The sequence below is a fragment of the Barbus barbus genome, assembly GCF_936440315.1.
Source record: "Barbus barbus genome assembly, chromosome: 21".
Taxonomy (NCBI): Eukaryota; Metazoa; Chordata; class Actinopteri; order Cypriniformes; family Cyprinidae; genus Barbus; species Barbus barbus.
This window is the reverse complement of record NC_136749.1, coordinates 16,864,593-16,885,276: the sequence shown is the minus strand read 5'-3', so window position 1 is coordinate 16,885,276 and position 20,684 is coordinate 16,864,593. Positions and strand designations below refer to the sequence as shown.

The window sequence follows — 20,684 nt, the reverse complement described above, 5'->3', positions numbered from 1 at the left end:
TTCAGGAAGGTACAGGAATCTCTTTCATGCCATTTCTCCAATTATTTTAGTTGACTTCCTAAAAAACAGCAAGTAAACTAAATTATTTACAGTTCACTGCTGGCCACTGCAGAATTTAAATGTATTAGTATCCAGCTGCACAATGTTATTGAGCGCCACTGATCCAAATACAAGTCCTAGTTTGTTCAACATAAAAAACTCAGTGTGTGTGTGTGTTTATAGGCAGGGCAGAGCTGGATTGTAGGGAACATTAAGGTGTGTCTTTTGCCCTGCGGTGCTCAGTATTGAAGATTTAGATGCTTTAGTGGGTTTGAGTAACAGGACCGCATAGTTGCATTGTCACACCCCCTCGATGAGCTAAACAGGTTCCTCTGGTCTAAATTCCCTCACAGACACACACACCGAGCCAAGGTGCGGTGCACTGGCCTGCTCTAACTTGACTACTGGTTTTCTGTTCCATTGCAGTAGCATCCTGTTAGTATTCTAGATCAGGCAAAAGAAATCTTCATGCATAAACAATAATACACACAGTGAACACTTCTATAATGCACAAACATACTAATATATATAAATAATGACACACACACACATATATATATATATATATATATATATACATACATATACACATATACATATGCATATATATATATACACATATACACATACATATATATATATATATATATGTATGTGTATATGTGTATATATATATATGCATATGTATATGTGTATATGTATATATATATATATATATGTGTGTGTGTGTCATTATTTATATAAATAATACATTTCATTTTGTATGCTTATTATTATAATGGAATATATATTATATAGCAATAATATTATAATTATTTTAAAATACATTAAAACAAATATAAATGAATATGGGTAAAAGACAAGACATCCCATTTTGGTGTCTGCATCAAGTTAAATGTACAAAAGTGATTTTATATATATATATAAATATATATATGTATATATTTATAGAAAGCATATTTAATGTAAGTTAAAGTGTCTTTTTTAATTTTTAATATAAATTTTTGTGAAAAAAAAGTGATAATATGTGATATAATGTTTCATCATCATTCAACGTAACAGATGTATTTATATAAAAATGAAACAACATGCCTGAAGATTTTTTGGTATATGAACTATTGTTACACTGAATGACATTTTAGTGTCTCTTTTATAAATCATATTAAAAAAGTATGATTTTTTATTGAGAAAACGTGAAATTAAACGGGACGCATTTTAATGTACAGGGAAAAAATGTATAGCTGTATATTTTATATGTAAACTGTAATACATTTTATATTTATTTCCAATAAGGGAAGGAGACCCTTTGTAATCAAAATAAATTAGGGCGTGTCAGTTTCTTCTAAACATTCTTGCTTTGATTTTAAGGGCGTGAAGGCTTTCACCCAAAGTATGTAAGTGTGTTCAAAATATTGTTTACTATATTAAAACAGTAATTATTGCTATAGTATGTACTTGATAGTACATTATACAGAATATAACACTAAATATTTAACACCACAGGAGTGAAACGTTCTATTAGGCTGCCTAATGGGCTATCAAACCCAGTTTGCTAGTTAGTCAGTAGGAGGCCTGTCACTCATTTGAGGTGGGATTTGTTACAAATAATGAGGCATAAGCATGTTTCTTGAGTAAATGTAATTTCTTTCTGTCTCCTTTAGCCCGGCAACAGCGATGGTTTGGTAGCTCTCCCTTCTATGCTGTCGGCCAAGCAGCCTATTGGAGACCAGACTGTAGGAGGCGGAGCCTATCTTGACTTGCAGTTGCTTTAAGCCAATCTATTGACAAGGCTACACCCCTGTGGTGGATTCAACAAACCCCTCAATACAAAGCAGTTTATGCCATTTATGCTATTTATATAAGAATTTTAAAAAGAATTATATGTATTTTGACATTTAATGTATATTGCACATTGTTTTTTATGCATTAGAACTAATATTCTACTCATACGGTTTGTTGCGTGAGTTTGTATGTTTGTGTCCATGCACATGCAGTGATGTTCACTCAGGAAATAGCTTCTTGAACCAGGGTCTAAACCAGAGGTCTCAAACTCAATTCCTGGAAGGCCGCAGCTCTGCAGAGTTTAGCTCAAACCAGCTCCAAATCACACCTGCTTGGAAGTTTCTAGTGATCCTGAAGACCTTGATTAGCTGGATCAGGTGTGTTTGATTAGGGTTGGAGCAAAACTGTGCAGAGCTGTGGCACTCCAGGAACTGAGTTTGAGACCAATGGTCTAAACATTAAACCTGCCGAATCAGAGGCAGACTTTCGCTGATACCGTAAATTTAAGCCAAAGGACCAGAAAAAAAGTGTGTGTTTGTGTGTCAGTGCCTCCCTGTTGATGTGACTCTACCGTGAGTATGTGTAAATACGTAGAGACATTCTCAAGCCTCTTTTTTTTTTTTTTTGAAGGTTTTAATTTGCATGAAGTTCATAGAGCTAGCTGTTCTAACATGTTTACAAGATTCGCCAAACTCTTACACCACGCACAGTGTAGTTCGTGAATGTATGCAACATGTAGTTCTTCTAAGTCATTTCGCCAAAAATAGCTCAGAATCAGGAACAACTTTTGTGCTTTATATCTGTGTACCTGTGTCATGCCTAAGAAAAATATGTATCGTCTGTACCAATCAATGTACAAATTTCTATAGCTAAATGTGCTTGATGTGTACATGTGTAGTAGATGTAACCAACTAATGAATGTGTGTGTGTTTAGCCAACAAAGTCAATGCATGTGTGTTTATTTACTGCACTCAGAGAGTGTTTTGGGCCTGCTGTAATGCACACAGGTGTATTTTCACCCATAGTCTGTGTATTAAGGAGAGTGTTTGTGTGCATCTGCTGGAATGTGAACAGGTTCTTTTGTTACCTTTAGTTGTATCCCATCTGTGCCCTCCTGTGTGTTTATGCCAATGTGCCTCATTTATTATACTCTGCTTTTTTAAATACTAGGAGTAATTTGCATGTTTAGGCTTTTATGCGCAGTAGGAGTAAAGTGTATGACCGTGAAATACTCAGTGTGATTTATTTGTACTATTACTCACACATGCCAACAGGCAGTAGTTAAGCAAAAGCACTACTCTTTCATATTATCGAACTGTTACCATCATATTTGTAATTAGTAAACATATGTAGAAAAGAGAAATCAAGAATTTGGCTGTTTGGAGAAAGTATTATTTTATTTTGATATTTTATAATAACTTAAAATAAAGGAAATTTAACAAGGTTTCTGAGGGATTCAGTGACTGACTCACTTATGCACGTATTTACATTTCCACACCTAAAAAAGTGAGAAGTGATTGAGCTACATTAAATAGATTTTATTTCAGTAATTGTGGTCATATCAAAATATTAACACTGGAATTGCTCTCCCTTATGATAATCAAGTTGTAAACAAGAAAATAAAAAGTTAACATTTCATTTTGCTGCTCCAGATCTACTTCTCAAAACAAATCCTGAAATGCCTATTTAATGCCCTCTAGCGGGCAATGTAAGCATCAAAACATCATCTTTTCAACGCCCTCCCGGAAATGTCTTTGCTTTTATATTACAAGATAGATTAAGGAGGTTGTTGTATAAAACTGCAGATTCATATTAAAATGTATATAGGGATAGCAGTAAAATCTTTCACAAAATATATTAGAAACCTTTAACTTTGCAAGACATTTCTGCAAATGTTCAGAATAGCATACTTGCATACTGCGCAATCCACACTATATACACACTGTCTAAAAATAGTATGCGATGCAGTACAATATACACGTTTTAAACAGTAGTATGCTAAATACATACGTGACCCCATTATGCTTTCGGGTCAAGTGTTGCTAATATCTTCTGAAATAAAAATGCATTTTATTCCAATTTTAAAGATGTTTTCAAATTATGTAAACGTCAGTTAAGTAATGAATTCAGTTCAGTTAAGTAATGAATAAAAACTGATGTTCAAGTTCACAAGTCACATTTGAAATAGAACACTGCATTGTCAGATATAGTCTCCCAGGCTGTGTGTTCTGCTGTATACTATACAGTTCGGCAAATGTGGAAGGTTAAACTGGTATTTTGCATACTGTGCACAGTATTTATACTGCATACTACAGAAATAGTATGAGTAGTATAATAGTATTCTATTCCGAACATAATCAAATATAGTAGGTCTATACACTGACAGCTTTAAGCAAAGCCTGACTTGTTTAAATAAAGTCTGCAACCCTAAACTTCAGGAAACCATAGACAGATTATCAAACATTGGGAAAAATAAGTATAAAGAATTATTAAAAGTTAATCAGTTTATACAGCGCCAGAACCATGCTATAAACAGAGCAAGCAAACAAACATAGAAATGTTGCTGTTACTGCTTTAAACACTGCTGTGTGGTATTAGAATAATGCTAAAACAGCTCTTATAGCTTGGAGGTTTGTTTAGGTTCATATGCTGTGTAACAGTGAAAGTAGTGCATTGAGTTAAGGGCTGTTTTGTGGTCTGTCAGCAGTTGTGCTGCATGTTGTCTCAGAGTTGTGTCATTAACAGAGCCCTCAGCAGTTTCTCTCTCTCCATCCGCAGGTCTTCAGAGCTTCACATGTAAGAAGACAGACAGATGAACAGAAGGATGGATGGGAAAAATCAGAGAAAATACATCAAGAACCATGTCAACAGATGGAAAGAAAAATGGACAGACATGCATAACCTAAGAAAGATATGAATAATCACAGAGAGGCAGGCAGAAATATAGTAGGAAGATATATCTACTTATATTTTAATGGAATAATTCAAGATTTTGGAAAGGGTGTTTTATGTGTATTTGGTATTCCCTACAAATGTCCCCAAGGATAGTAATACCAGTCATTTTTGACCTTGTGGGAATATTTTTTAGTCCCCATGAGGAAAACCAGTTATAAATAGCCTAATACAGAAATAAGTTTTTCAAAATCTAAACATTTTTAAAAAAGTTTCTAAAATTTCAAAAAGTTTTCTGTGAAGTGTAGGGTTAAGGTAAAGGGATGGAAAATACAGTTTGTTCAGTATAAAAATCATTAAGTCTATTGCAAATCCCCATAACACATGGAAACCAGTGTCCTTTGGGATTGTATGTTACCTTTCTGTATGTGCAGCATATGGCAGCAGGTGAGGTACAGGACTTGGAAAGAACAGAGGAGAGTTGTCACGCTCTAAACATGATGTATCCTTCTGCTATAGAGAAGAAAAAGCTAAATCAAAGGTCTGTGTATTGTCACATAGCATCTCCAGGGATTAAACTGAGATTTTAGTGGTGGGGGAACTTGTTTGCACAAATTTGTAATGAACCAAACAAAACTGTTATTACACTCTACACCTTATTCGTTAACCGCTAGGTGAGTAAATAGAACAAAGTGCAATAAATAAAGTAGTAAAACTACTTTAAAAATAGTGCAAACAGCATAATGATTATTTTTATACTGCTGAAATAACGGGAAGTGGCTGACACCACGCATTTAAGCCAAAAATGCTCTTACGTTACAAGGTGCATAGCGGGAGTTGGCTACCACGTGAACAGTGCCACACATGCTTCAACTTAAAGCGTTTTTTTTTTTTTTTTTTGGACTGAGTTTCACTTTCTAAATCGAGACTGATTGAGTCTACTGGACTAGAACACACATTAATGTATTGACAAACAGACTGACAATATGTTTCCCCCTTTATATTTCATAATTTAACAAAACATACATGTACACAAATATGTACGCTACTACACTAATCGTGTTTGGAATTTGATCCCTTTTACGATTAATACTGTCATTACTCAAAGGTACAGTTCAACAACAACAACAACAAAAAATGAACTTAATGCATTTCCTCTGAGGAACACAAGAGAAGATTTTGAAAAATGTCTTTTTCACGATGTTCTTCAAAAACATCTTGTGTGTGTGTGTGTGTGTGTGTGTGTGTGTGTTCAGTACAAGAAAGAAAGTCAACCATATTTGGAACAACATGAGGGTAAGTGAATGATTACAGTATTTTCATTTTGAGTAGGCTATACTATCCTTTAAAGGTGCGCTCATTCATTCATTATACTGTACATTATATCTCCCTTGGATATTTGTTGTTGGATATTTTCTCTTGTGGAATAAATTAATCAAGGAAGACTGTGAATATAGCCTTTCTACAATGGCTTCAGAAACTGAAAACTTTTTGATTAAAAAAACAAAAAACATTTTGATTATATCTCGAAGGAGTGGGCATATAGTAAATCTTACCGGTGGGTATATGGGTGGTTGGACCTGTTTGTCCAAGGAGCTGTTTGAGGAGGATTTTCCCATGCTGCACTGGGAGGAGATGGCTGCAAGTGCCTCAGGAAGGTCATCTTCATCACTATGGTTACTATAGGACAAATAAAATATATCAAGAGAGACCATATTGTTAAATCTAAAAGGCTCCAGGAGATAAACACTATCGTCTGCCTATTGACTCACAAACTAAACTGTCTGACGAGGCGTTTGCGCCGATCCACTCTGGGCTTCTCTATATTCAGACTGCTTGAGCCTGAATCCTGTGAGGAGCTGGGATACCTGAGATAGGAGTCTGAAGTCAGTGAATATAACACATAGAGACAAAGACGCTTGATGCTTGAAAACCATTTGAGACATGTACCAACTTCCAGAGTTGATAAGTGCGGTTCTCACCTGTCAGTTTGGTCTCCACTTGAAGAGTTTCCCTTTGAGGTTCCACTATCACTCTGAGTGGCGCGCTACAGTAGGAGAGAGCAGAGCACAAGCTATGCATTATCTCACTGCTGCTGTCACATGCCCTCATTCTGTAACCTCAATATTTGTGCTTTATAAACTATTATAATTATCCTGTGTATAGTTGTACAGTATTTGAATTTTTTTCCCAAAATCCAGCTAAAAAGGTAGATGGCTTTATGTAGTAGGAAAATTTACCTACCTATCTCTATTTACCTATTTTATAAATGCATGTTATAGATATCATTGTGAACGATTTATCCATGTATGAGTTTCATTTAAAAAAAAAAAAACAACTCTTTAATGTTTAATCAAAATGTCATAACTTGATCTTTCCAGTGAAAACAACTTCTCCAATCATTTAGTCTTCTATTCTTACAAAGCTGCCCCTTTCTTACAATTGACTGAAAGCTTGTATTCAGATCTGCCTCCATCCAGTTAATAGAATCAAGTCCCCGCATTACTTTAAATTTATTTTAATTTACAGTTTTATATACGTTATTTGTTAGAAAAGATGTTGCTACTTCCATTTCATCACAACTTTAAACTCTGGAATGACCTGTTTTTTCAGTCACTTTAGATGCAGATATATAAATAGATAAATTAGCTTTGCATCAGCTTTTATGAACAGTGTCATGTTCATGCAGTCTGTCAGTGTGAGCAGTTACTTTAGAGATGTTGCTCTTCAGCTGTTCCTGTAAAACCGCAGGGGAGGAAGGAAGACTTTTCTCAGAAAGTGGTTTTTCTTCTGCCTGTAGTTACAGAGGGAATGGAATTCTTATACATATGGCATAAAATAGCCATACAAATATTTTCCGTTTGTTCCAGTTGGCTGTGATCTCCATAACTGACCATGTCTATGTTGATGTGGAGGGCTGGCCAGGCTGCAGGTTCTGCTTCTAGCTGGTTCTGTAGAGCTCGATCCAACTCGTCCGGGAGCCCAGGAGACACGACCCAAGCTTCTGATGTAAACAAACACATTAGCATACTTATTCTGAATTTTACAAGATAGTTTCACTCCTCAAATTTGATTGGCAGAGCGGTATTCCCAGAGTGCAGTCCAATAGACCTTAGAGAGCTGTGATAGCGATAGAAGTTCTTCACAAGTGTTCAATTGTTTCACAACATGCAATTGTTCAGCTCATTAAATGTCTTCCCAAACAAATTTCACTAGACAAAAACACTCTTGAAAGTTGGGGCTTTTGCAAAAGACATGCTATCTTGGACCTTTATACAGTGCATGCCATTATAAAGACTATAAAGAGTCATTCACAGAAAGGAAGATTACTATTACAATAACAATGAAGTTTTAAAAGTTGTTATAATTCTATGAGAATAGGGGTTCACACCACAGCTATAATTATAACACGGATGAAAAATATTGGAATCACTTTAAGAATGATTTTTCCAGCTGATGATAATTATAAAAACATTGACAGCTAATAAGAATCTGTTGAGAAAGTGTTAAGGCCCTGTCACACCAAGAATGAGAACTAGTCTATATTAGCATAAACACCAGCAGCCACCATAACCTTCTGTTTATTATAAGTGTATGCTTGAAAAAACGTTATGGAATGATTTAAGCGATACGCTCGGTGTTGTTATCCTTATAGTTGTGCTGTGGACTTTCCTATTCTCCTAGAATTAGAACAAATAACTATATAATTATAGATTTCAAAAATAGACAATTTTCTCTGTCTTTAAAATGTAAAAAAATCGATATAATCTCTTGATTATTTTACATTTTGCAAAAATAGCACCCATGTCAGACTTGGGACTCACTAGGTTTCGCTGTTGTGAGGCACAATGCTTCCTGTTTTTCATATCCATGGCGATGATAGCAGAGATGGATCTTTCCAGAAAGAGGTGCTTCGTTCTCTTCCACACTAAACCTCCGGGTGTCTGCAGTGCTCAAAGGGAAACTATAAAACAATACACAACAATGACAGTGTACAATGGCACATATGACAGCTCCACATTATTTTTGGTCTGTATGACATAAAGATTCAGAGAACAAAAGAGGCTCTCAAGTTCATTCATACATGTCGACACCCACCCACACATGCAACAGAATGGCATATATGTCATCTTTATTGATCCTATACATTCACAACACAATTAGCACCAGCGTAAGACCAATGCAAACCTGAACTGGTACTTATATAGTTTTATTTTCAAGTAGCATGTTATGAATAACCAAGGTAAAATGACATGCAGAAGCATGCACACAGCTTTCTAATATAATAACAGAGTGCTTATGAAAGTAAATTCAGTGGATGGACCAAAAACAACAACAACTGTTTATGCATATGGTGTTGTTAAACAGAAAATGGAACAGTGCAAATGTTAATACAAAAATGAGAAGCAAATGTCAAGGGTTTACATAATCAATCAAATTGAGTTGATTACACATTTATTAAGGCAGGTCTCATTGCAGCAGTCGGTAATCATTAAAAGCCCCTGTCCCTTGCTGAACAGATTTCGATGGCCAAACATGAATGTTTCTAACTTAACACTTCAGCAAACACGTAATGATCATTAGCAAATATAGAACAGCGGTCACATGTACTTTCAAATTGAATTTTAAATTAAGTAAAGCAGGGTTTGTAAACAGTGAGGTGCTTAGCATGATATGATTTGCACTTAAAAGTAAACTTGTAGACATAATATGCACAAATCTATGGACTAAAATTATAAAATAGGCTATAATCTAGAACAACGATGCTCAGTCTGGCTTTTGGAGGTGTTTGCACACTTGTCCATAATTCTTAACAACTTGGTGAGATGGATCTTATGTGCCAAGAGTAGAGTTGGAACTAAACTGAGCGACCTTGCTATAGAATATAAAACCACAACAGCAGCAGTTACATATCCTGACATTGTCTTTCAGGTAATTTGCTAGTTCTAAATTTGATCGTAAATCACGTAAAACTCTAAAAGCTATAAACATGCAGATTGTCAGAAGTCAAGGTCTGCATATGCTGAATATGTTTTTGTCATTTCAGGATGCATTCAGTCTGTTGAGACATGTCACATGATGGATGATCACAAGCAACGGATGAGGCTCCTGCAGGTGTGATGATGCAGATGGATGACACACTGTGATTGGATGCGAGCATTCAGCGGTCTCTTTTACTAAGGTGAGTGGCTCATCCAAACACATGCTCACAGCGCAGTCATAACTTTGTCTCTGTGTACGATTGACACACTCCTGCCACTGCACTCAACCAAACCGCTCTCGCCAAACCCACCACTGCTCGCAGGGGGTCTGTCCACATTGGAGGGTCTAAATCAGACACATATGCACATGCAGGTGAAACACAGATGAGATCAGCCCACATTTCGTGATTTTTTTAACAGAAACTGGAAGATTGGCATAGGTTTTATCTTTCAGTTTTGGTAGATAAAAATGAATACCTGTGTGGTGGCGGAACATGTGCCAGTTCCATAGGCTGTACGTATAGGGGAGGGGTTAGACTAGACGGATGTGATCTTTGCCAGGGTTCCTGTGCAATTGGAATGTTGTGCTTATACTGGAGGGAAGCAGAAAAAAATATGATTCATATGAGTGAGGTCTCTTGCTAGTGACTTCAGCATTAAGAACTTCGTCAGCTAAATATCAGTCTATGTAAAAAAAAAAAAAAATCTCATCATGCTTTGCTCATAAGATTTTTTTTCAGAATATTATTTGGAGATTAAAATGAGTCACAAGGCTCAGGTTTTCTCCAGAACCCCTAAAGGGACGTGATGATGGGAAAAAATTGTGATGGCAAAAATGTTATTTAAACAGTGTTGCGAGAAGCATTCTTTTGCAAAACTTTGTGTTCTCTTTAAAAAAAAATTATGTTTCCCTGAGAAGCTTTGCATTTGCTTGCAAATTTTTATGATTATCATTATTTTTTGTTAAAAACTATACATTTTTGAGTTTACGCCAAGTTTCTTTCGGAGGGGTTGAGTCTATACTAAAAGCACTGAAATATAACTTTTTCTTTCATCTCATATTAGTTTTAAATTTTTTTGCAAAGGGCCCCCAAATATGATGTTCGTCTTGTGAAGGAGCCAACAAATCTCCCTAAAATATAATATTCCAGCACATTTCATAATAAATACAGAACATTTTTTTACTTGCAATCAACATTTACTACTGTTACACTGTCTATAAAATAAAACAATCAATTTCCAACCTGTCTTTTAAAAAACTGAATTAAACCGTAAAAATACAAATTTATAAAAACATATTCAATTAGGCAGTTCGAAAACAATTTACAAAATAAAAATGGCCTTAGGACACCAGTCAAAAAAAAAAAAAAAAAATCCCTGATGTAGCTACAAAATCCTCATATGTATTTCTTGCTAAAATAATCATATAAAGTATGAAGGATATTGGAAGAGTACCGGTGTTAAGCTTGGCTCAGGGCTGGTCTGTGCACTACAGAATGGAGAGAGAATCTTTCATTACTCAATCACAACCAGTACAAACAGAATGCTTTTTCATTACACAAGCACAACAAAAATAATTAAATAAGCATTAAAAAGCATGCTTTTATATCTGAGTGATATTTTTCTTTTTAAATTTTTTTTATAATTGTGTTTGTGTGGCTTTACCTTAGATGTGGATGTTTTGCTGGAGTTATGGCTGTGGAAAACAAAAGCAATCATATAAACGTGACATATGTGATGTGTCACTTGTATTAAAGCAGCATTTAAAGGCTTTAGGGTTAGATGCGGGGCAGACACAGATGTCAGAAATGCATTAGGTTGATTATTGAAAGGAGATATGGCATACGGCACACAGACCTACCCTTGACCATAGTGTGGGATCGTGATGGATATCTTTTACTTGGTCTTCTCTCAAAAGTGCTTGCTCTCCTGACTTTACCACTATGTGTGGCCTGATATTCAGTCCTTCCACTGTAAACACAAACAACATGACACTTAAAAAAGGCGACAGTGTAAATATGTTGCCAGAATAGGTGTACGTGTGTATGTACCTGAATCTGAACCGTGAGCCGAGGCGTGTGAAGTCACTGCGGCTTCTGTTGTTGTGGGTTGGCTGTCTGAGCCGGAAGAAGGCGTGGCTCTCGACTGCACACTTCCATAAGTGCTTACACTCCCGAGAACTCGAAAGCTGAAACACAAACGTGTGCTCCTGCTCTCGGCCCTGCACCCACAAATATACAGGTGCTTAAGTTTTGAAGGACTTCAAAATATATATAGATTACAGGGGTTTTACAAATTATTAATTATTTTTTTTAATGTTTTACTATTGTATTTTAATATTACAATTATTTTAAATTATGTATGAATGATTTAAAGGGACAGTTCACCCAAAAATGAACATTAGCCCATGATTTAATCACCCTCAAGGCATCCTAGGTGTACACGACTTTCTTCTTTCAGAAGAATCCAATCGGAGTTATATTAAAAAATGTCCTGGCTCTTCCAAGCTTTATAATGGCAGTGGGTGGGTGTTTTTGTTCAACAGTCCAAAAGAAGTCCAATAAAGTGCATCCATCCATAGTAAAAAGTGCCTTACATGGCTCCAGGGGTGGGGGGTGAATAAAGGCCTCAATGTGTTTTTGTAATAAAAATATCCATATTTAAAACAGTTTTTAACATTTTTCTCTAGCTTGTGCTAACTGTCGCACATGTAAGCCATTCCGGGCAGATGACGGAGCACATTAGTGTATCTTTAGCTTCAGTGAGAAAATGGTAGTCTCGTGAGAACCAACGTTTTCTTAAGGAGGAAAGGAATCAAAGTTTCCTTATTTTAGCAAAAGAAAACCAGACTCCTTTTGGCTCATATCGAAATCCTCCAACATTTTTCTTAACGAATCCCGGTTTTGTACTTCTAATTCGTGACCGGTGTAGTTTTGCTCTCTCCTCTGCGCTTCCACGTTCGTCACTGATCACCGCCGCATGTGCTACGCATACGTCCTACATCATCTGCTTACAAGACTTACACGTACGACAATTAGCACAAGCTAGAGAAAACGGTTTATAATGTTTTAAATACGGATATTGTTCTTACAAAAACGCATCGATTCGCTACAGGGGGCCTTTATTCACCCCCTGGAGCCGTGTGAGGCACTTTTTGCTATGGATGGATGCACTTTATTGGACTTCTTTTTGGACTGTTTAACAGAAACACCCACCCCACAGCCATTATAAAGCTTGGAGGATTTTTAAATATAATTCTGATTGATTTCGTCCAAAAGAAGAAAGTCATATACACCTAGGATGCCTTGAGGGTGAGTAAATTATGGGCTAATTTTTTTATTTTTGGGTGAACTAACCCTTTAAAAATGATTTGTGAAAAAAAAATAAGTAAAATATGAAGTCAGTATGAACGAAGCCAAAGTTCAGCTACATATTTACTTGTTTTTCCCACATTAAAATGTATTAAGCAAAATTAAAATGTATTGTACAAGTATAACATCACAGCAATAGTGATTATTTTAACAGTTTATCAAACCAAGGCTGAAAGCCCCTGGTATAGAGGAAGGTGACGTCTACAATGAGCACAGATAAGTGAGTGCAATTTTGTGTATGTAAAACTTACCTTTTCATCATCCTCCACCACCGCTAATGTCAGTCGGTTCTTCTTGAAGTCTAGACGGGTTATCTTAGGCCTGAATGGAATATTTACGTTAAGTATATTGAGATGGAAAATATCAGCCATGACTGAAGAGTCAAAGCTCAGCTACTGGTCAGAACAACTAGAGTGTATCTGTGAATCTCACCAGAAGAAGAGACCAATTTTGCTGGATCCCTCAAAAACAAGGATTCCGGTTGGTGTGAGTCCTAGAGCATATTCTCCTCCATCCCGTCCCTGTACGTCAGTATAGAGCACTTTTACACCGCAGTCTCACACTCTCTCACAAGTATATTACACAGGTTTTACTGAACAGGTACAATACATATGGCACCGTTCAAAGGTTTGGGATGGGTATAATTTTTAATTTTTTTTTTAAGTTTTTGACAATGCGTTTATGCTCATTTATTGTAGAAGACTGTATTTATTTGATCAAAAATACAGTAAAAAATTATTTTGTGAAATAATATTACTATTTAAAACAACTTTTCTATTTTAATATATTTTACAATATAGCTAAATGGTAATGTACCTCCTGATATCACAGGTACTTTTAAAAGCTGATACATTAAACTGATGGATAAATAGGTGGATACTATTACTTTTGATATTATAAAGATCAATTCAGCTGCTGTAGTGGTATATTACTGCTGTTGTGAGAGAACTAATTTTTAATTGCATCTTTTTAGCAACATTTCAACCATTTATTACATAAACATAACCAATCCAACCAACACTGCCCAGCTTTTACAGTTCTAATGAAAAAGAAAAGAATAATCGTAATCAGCATTGTTTACGTTCAGTAGACAGCCCGCTCATGCTGAACGTAAACAACGCTGATTATGTTCTGGGGTACTCTCCAAAATGGCGGAAGACGGTAACTCGGGCAGAAGAACTGTTGAATAAGTTATTGTTATTTTCTTTGCACACAAAAAGTATTTTCGTAGCTTCATAAAATGACGGTTGAGCCACTGATGTCACATGGACTATTCTACCGATGTCCTTGATACGTTTCTGTGCGCTGATCGTGGTAATATCCTTGTGGTTTATGGAGGGTCAGAGAGCTCTCAGATTCTATCAAAAATATCTTAATTTGTGTTCCGAAGATGAACAAACGTCTTACGGGTTTGAAACGACATGAGGGTGAGTAATTAATGACAGAATTTTCATTTTTGGGTGAACTATCCTTTTAATTACCTTCAGATAACAGATTTTGTAGAAGGCAAGTGAACTGTGAATCCTCTAACTCAACCCAAAAGATTTAGGGTCCTCTTTGCGCCATTCGGCTATGAATTAGAGCTGGCAGGCCAATTGGTATTTTCTGACATTTGGCAGGTCGCAGCCCCCAAAGAACCTCACAGCTGCAATTTTGAAAATTTTAGTCTTGTCTTCTGCTTATTCCATATAAATGAGCTAAACTATTCTGTTATTCTTTTATTCGGCAATAAGATTGGTATCAATTGTAGTGGATAAAAAAACTAGGGCATTATCTTCATCTTAACTACAGCAATCCTCCCAAGCCAGGAAAGAGGAAGATCTTACCATCTAATTGAATCGTCACACAAATGCAGCTTTTAAGTAGGTATTATACTGGTATAAAATTATGTAATGGAGGTATTATATGGTCTAATATTTTCTTTGTAAAGTACAGTATTATTATAGAGCTCTTATTGTTGGAGATAATTCTCCTATTGTGAAGGTACAACAGGGTGAAGATAAAAAAATAAATGAAATCAAGAATTTGAATATACTCTTAGAATTGCAATCCTTGAAATTCAAGTACTGGAAGGATGCAAATTAACTAAAGGGAGTGATCTCACCTTCACAAAGTGCATATCTACTCCATACATCTCCAGCCACTTGCACTTATTCAGGAAATTCAGCTCGGCTTGAGAAGGACTCATTCCCCTGTAGAGAGACATACTGGTGAACATTCAAACTCAAGAGCAGTAATGAACACCATAACTCATCAACTCTGCTCAGTGCCCTGTCATTTCATGGCCAAACTACAGCAACTCCCTCTTGTACAACCTGACAGCATTTACCATATGTCCCATCAAGCGAATCCAAAGTTTTGCTGCACTTGTTATTAACCACCGGAAATTCTCTCACATTATATCTCTGCTCTGTGCTCAAATCGCTACATTGGCTGACAGAATCTGCAAGAATGCAATTCAAGCCATTATTTTTGTCTTGCACTGAATATTTTCAACCCCCAGGTTTATAAAGTTTAAAAATTTCTCATTTCATTTCCAAGATCAACAAACAATCAAGACCCATTTAAACAAATGCAACAGCTCATCTGTAGGGAATGATCTGCAGCTAAGCACGTACTTGTACAGTAGCACACTGACTTTGATGATTGCTCTTAAAACAAGGTCAAAAGCAGAGCAGAGGATTTAATTAAAACCACAGGGAGACAGAGTTTTCAGTTCATGTTAAATGCATGTAAACAGTTCAAGTGTGATTATCACTAGCAAATGAAAGTGTCCAAATCTAATTAAGAGAGACCAAATCTGACACTTCAATCATTCTAAGGACTTCATTCAAAACACACACAAGCACAATTTTACACCGTTGTAATCAGGTGCAATGTGACAAAGCATGAAGCAATACATCTCTGTTAATCTTACTTTCTGTCCTAACCAGAGTGTGAAACTACATTTTGGTGGACGTTTGGTCAGTGGTTCAATGGTTTTATGTCAGATTTACTATCAGCTTGCGCCAGAGCAAACCCTCATTTGGCATTAAAAACTACTGTCAGGATTTACTAAAGACAGATTTTTGCAACTCACTCTATTGAATATACATTTGTAGGAGTTTCCCTTTCGATCGTAAAATTTATGGGAGGAGAGTATTTAAATTAATCATGCAACACGATTTACTAAGACTTGCGCTCATCTATTCACTGTTATTTGTGGCATTATTTAATGGCAAAAAAAAAGCAGGCGGTAATTTGCACTTGGTAGATTGTGTTCTTTATTATGGAAATGAGATGTTGCGTCAGTGTTCTTTAATGTGCACCTTGTCAGTAAATCACCTGCAGAATTTTCCCCTCCCATCAGCGCTTTTATGGAATTGCACTGTAACGCTAATTTACCCTGTTTAGTAAATCTGGCCCCAAATGTGTTCTGATTGGCTATGATTAGTCAAGTTGCATAGTATGTCAACTTGTATTTCAGGACATACAGTATTGTTTACTGCCAAACCGTATAGTACACTCTTAAAAAATGCAGGTTCATTATTGGCATCAATGCTTTTAACATCATTGGTAACTTACCATCTCACAAAGGGTTCTATATAATGGAAAATTTTCTTCAGATTATTAAAATATTCTAAACAAAATATTGCATTGCTACAAAAGCCCCTTTTTGAAATCTTTATTTTTAAGATTGGGAATAAGAAATACTGACTCAGGTGGGGTTACCTGCACTCAGCCCATTTGCGGTAGATATCTGCCTCCATTATCTCCGTCTGTTTGGGTGAAAAGCGAAACTCTGATACCAACGCTATAGTGTGTTCTAATGGATCACAATCCCCAAGTTCACCTATTGACACGTAAAATAGAAAGAAATGGAAATGAAAAGGCAAAAATCTGCTGTAAATATGCAAATACATGAAAAAAAGTTCAAACTGCCCATAAAACACACAGAACTCACTTTGTAAGCAATAAGCCCCGAGCTCCACAGCCACATCATATGGACATTTTAACCTGCTCAGGGAAGAAGGAGAGACTTAATGACCCTTAAAACAGCCAGTAAATGTGTTTGCGGTATACAAAAGGCAACTTTCAAAGCATTCCACAACGTAGTTATCAAACAATGGTCAAAATCCACTTTTGTAAAATGTGAGATGAGACCCCATGTTTATGTAAGAAAGTGTGTGCCCCCTGTGTGGGAAAGTGTGTCGGAGCGTATCTGTGCTCTTAAATTAGAAGCTGTGTGTTGGTTCTCATTGGAGTTTCTTTTATTAAAAAGGAGCAGAGCAGCACCCAGGAGACCAGACCCAGATTATATACACTGAAACAGAGCTTTTATTGGACCCCGGTAGAAACCCTGCCTCGGTGTGTGTGCACGTAACAGGGGAAGGGTCAGAGGTGTGACACAGGGCAAAAAGGAGAATATGAAAGGCTCTCTCTTTTCCCACTGCATGTGTATGTTTGTGTGTCTGGCTGTTAGGGAAGTGTAATTTCTTACTTGCCGGACAGTATGTCTTGTCTAAGCTGCAGTACAAAGAGATACCTGCAAAAAATGGTCACATAAACGTCATATTATAGTGCAAATATTTTACCATACATACAGTGCCTTGCGAAAGTATTCATACCCCTCATTTTTTTCATCTCGTTATATTATGGCCTTATATTAAACTATAGTAGTCAACATTCGAAGTGGATCAAAAAAGTTATTGTCCTAAGACGAACACATTTTGTTTTTAGGTTTTAGGACAACTTTGAAAGTTTTTGATCCACTTCAAATGTTGACTAGTGTCCTTTAAATTACTTTTTTTTTTTTTTCTTAACATCAATCTACACTCCGCACACCATAATTTATTCATACCCTTAACTCAATTTGAAGCACCTTTACAGCCTCAAGTCGTTTTGGGTATGATGAGACAAGCTTTGCTCATCAGAATTTGGCAATTCTCTGCCATTCTTCTCCTCACCTCCTCACCTCTCAAGCGCTGTCAGGTTGGATGGGGGCAGACGCACATTTTCAGGTTTCTCAAGAAATATTTGATTGGGTTCAATCCCAGGCTGTGGCTGGGCCACTCAAGGACATTCACAGAGTTGTATATAAGCCACTCTTGTGCTTAGGGTCATTGTCCTGTTGGAAGGTGAATCTTCTGCTCAGTCTAAGGTTCTGAATGCTCTGGACTGGGTTTTCATGAAAGCTATCTTAATATATTGGTATATTGAGCTTTTCTTCTACTCTGACGAGTCCCTCAGTCCGTGCCACTGAAAAACAGCCCCACAACATGAGGCTGCTATCAGCACACTTAGCTTTTGGGATGCTACTCTGCAGGAGATGAGCAGTGCCTGGTTTCCTTCAAACATGATGCTTGGAATCGAGGTTCTTCAGACCAGAGAGTCTTGTTTATCACAGTCAGAGAGTTCTTTAGGTGCTTTTTTTTTTCAAATTGCAAGTGTATTTTCATGTCTCTTCATTGAGGAGAGGATTGAGTCTTGCCACAACGCCATGAAGCCCAGATCGGTGGAGTGTTGCATTGATGTTTGTCCTTCTGTAGTTTCTCCTATCTCCACATGATCATGGAGCTCAACTAGAGTGACCATCAGGTTCTTGGTCACCAGTCTAACCAAAGCCCTTGTCCATCAATTGTTCAGGAGGCCAGCTCGAGGAGGAGTCCTGGTTATTTCACACTTCTTCCACTAAGAGTAACGGAGACTACATGCCACTGTGAACCTTCAATGCAGCAGACATTTTCTGAACTCTTCCCCAGATGTGTGGCTTGATGCAATCCAGTTCCTGAGTTCTACAGGCAGTTTTTTGACCTCAGGGCTTGGTTTTTCCTCTGACATGCATTTTCAGTTGTTCAGACATTATTAAGACATATGTGCCTTTCCAAATCATACCCATTCAATTGAATTTGCCACAGGTTAACTTCACTCTAAATGTATTAACATCTACAAGCAATATGAATGCTCCTGAGCTAAATTTCAACTGTCCCAGATAAGGGTATGATTACTTATGCAATGACATCATTTAAGTTTTTTTATTTTTAATACATTTGCAAAGATGTTAAAAAAATATATATTTTTTTTGCTTTGCCATTATGATGTATGGAGTGTAGACTGATGTGGGAAAAAGTAATTTAAAGCATTTTGACATAAGGCAGCAACAAAAAAAAAGTAAAAAAAATTAAGGGGTCTGAATACTTTCGCAAGGCACTGTATAGGATGAACTAATAAAATCTAGCCAAAATAAGCAGATCATTATTTTCACATTATGGTCAAAAAATGGGCAATATAAAAATTGTATACTAATTTGTCAAAAATGAAAAATAAACAGAATAAAATAAATAAATAAACCAAAATCATTTTAAAAGCTACACGTGAATTTAGGCACCACAACATTATAATATACAATAAGACAATTTTGAGATTTTCTAAGTTTATAGTATTAAATTACAGTGTTTTTAAAGGTGAACCGAGTAAGCATTTTATAATGGCTGATACATTATGCACCTCTAATACATTAAAAAAAAACAATTCACCCAAAATTAAAATTAATTACTTTTTTTGTACTCACCCTCAAGAGTATTTCAGTCTTCTGAAGCTATATGATATTTTAACTATGTCACTTCAGAAGACAGTATAGCACATGAACCATATGGACAACATTATATTTTTATAGCACCTTTTTGCCATTTTGGAGCTTTATAGCTGCAGTTTTCATTCACTTCATTATGTGGAGATGAAAGGATATTGTGGAGACCAGGATATTGTTTAAAAACATACAAACATCTGTTTCTCACATAGAAAAGTCAGATTTAAACAAAATGGTGGCGATTAATGATGATAATTTAATTTTTGGGTGAACTATTCCTTTAAAAATCTTAGTTTGATTAATTAAAGAGCTTTACAAGACAGTTAGGCATATATGACTGCTACTGTTGTTTACCTGGTGAACTCTTCATGGAGGTTATTGGGCTCTGAAGAATAGAATTTAACCCTGAAAAACAATCTCAATGGAGGTCCATCTACAACAAAGAGATTTTACGAGTAAGAGTATGTGCACACCGGAATGAAACAGACACCCAATGTCAATGACTATGAAATTTGTACATAAACTTTAAAGGAAAAAGGACAAGAAGCTCTCCTTGAAGGTTATGAAAGATTGTTGTCATAGAGACAGGCATAATGTTGATTCAGTGTGACTCAACGGCTTTTAAACGTGTTGTAAAGCATACACCATTCTGAAGGGTAGCACTGCAGTTACATTATAATATTGAAAAAATGTCAGAGAGACTGAATCATGAATTGCACACAAGTTGCATAATCTGAAATATTTTAAATCAGTGCAGAAATCAAATTATATTGATTCGATTTCCATCTCCCACTTTCTCAAACAGCTGTGTGGGGTATGTCTTGCACAGCATTCATAGGGATTGGCTCTAGTCACACCCATAGTATACACGCTTGTCACTAGTCACTAAGGCAACAGTTGATTATGAGCCCAAGGTCATCAGCCATCTGTGACCAGCCGACTAAACAACTCCACAATAACTACTTGTGCAAGTGTGTGTGACTACTCACGTCTAATCTGCTTTTTTATGGGCTTGGCTGCATCCAACCATTGCTGAAAACATAAGGAAAT

The 20,684-nt window shown here is 36.3% G+C and overlaps 2 protein-coding genes across 3 annotated transcripts in view; one reads left to right on the top strand and one right to left on the bottom strand.

Moving 5' to 3' along the window:
* The window catches only part of LOC306887581 (epithelial splicing regulatory protein 1), a 16,777-nt gene extending 13,318 nt beyond the window's left edge, over nucleotides 1-3,459 (top strand). Inside the window, exon 15 of one of the 2 annotated variants that reach the window (XM_079445422.1) lies at nucleotides 1,701-3,459. In XM_079445422.1, the coding sequence (XP_079301548.1) occupies nucleotides 1,701-1,811 (111 nt within the window). In that variant the 3' untranslated portion in view covers nucleotides 1,812-3,459. The remainder of the gene's footprint in view (nucleotides 1-1,700) is intronic. The other variant, XM_079445421.1, reaches the window with a different exon arrangement.
* LOC306887593 (band 4.1-like protein 4B) overlaps nucleotides 3,203-20,684 on the bottom strand; it is a 26,194-nt gene continuing 8,712 nt past the window's right edge. The window contains exons 3-23 of the mRNA XM_079445451.1: nucleotides 20,624-20,666; nucleotides 19,989-20,067; nucleotides 17,547-17,591; nucleotides 17,010-17,062; nucleotides 16,778-16,898; nucleotides 15,171-15,258; nucleotides 13,499-13,587; nucleotides 13,318-13,387; nucleotides 11,747-11,916; nucleotides 11,557-11,666; nucleotides 11,361-11,391; nucleotides 11,151-11,184; nucleotides 10,173-10,288; nucleotides 8,538-8,677; nucleotides 7,608-7,717; nucleotides 7,424-7,507; nucleotides 6,696-6,760; nucleotides 6,486-6,581; nucleotides 6,270-6,393; nucleotides 5,132-5,226; nucleotides 3,203-4,609 (exon numbers count right to left, since the gene is read on the bottom strand). Of these exons, the coding sequence (XP_079301577.1) occupies nucleotides 4,546-4,609; nucleotides 5,132-5,226; nucleotides 6,270-6,393; nucleotides 6,486-6,581; nucleotides 6,696-6,760; nucleotides 7,424-7,507; nucleotides 7,608-7,717; nucleotides 8,538-8,677; nucleotides 10,173-10,288; nucleotides 11,151-11,184; nucleotides 11,361-11,391; nucleotides 11,557-11,666; nucleotides 11,747-11,916; nucleotides 13,318-13,387; nucleotides 13,499-13,587; nucleotides 15,171-15,258; nucleotides 16,778-16,898; nucleotides 17,010-17,062; nucleotides 17,547-17,591; nucleotides 19,989-20,067; nucleotides 20,624-20,666 (1,827 nt within the window). The 3' untranslated portion in view covers nucleotides 3,203-4,545. The remainder of the gene's footprint in view (nucleotides 4,610-5,131; nucleotides 5,227-6,269; nucleotides 6,394-6,485; nucleotides 6,582-6,695; nucleotides 6,761-7,423; nucleotides 7,508-7,607; nucleotides 7,718-8,537; nucleotides 8,678-10,172; nucleotides 10,289-11,150; nucleotides 11,185-11,360; nucleotides 11,392-11,556; nucleotides 11,667-11,746; nucleotides 11,917-13,317; nucleotides 13,388-13,498; nucleotides 13,588-15,170; nucleotides 15,259-16,777; nucleotides 16,899-17,009; nucleotides 17,063-17,546; nucleotides 17,592-19,988; nucleotides 20,068-20,623; nucleotides 20,667-20,684) is intronic.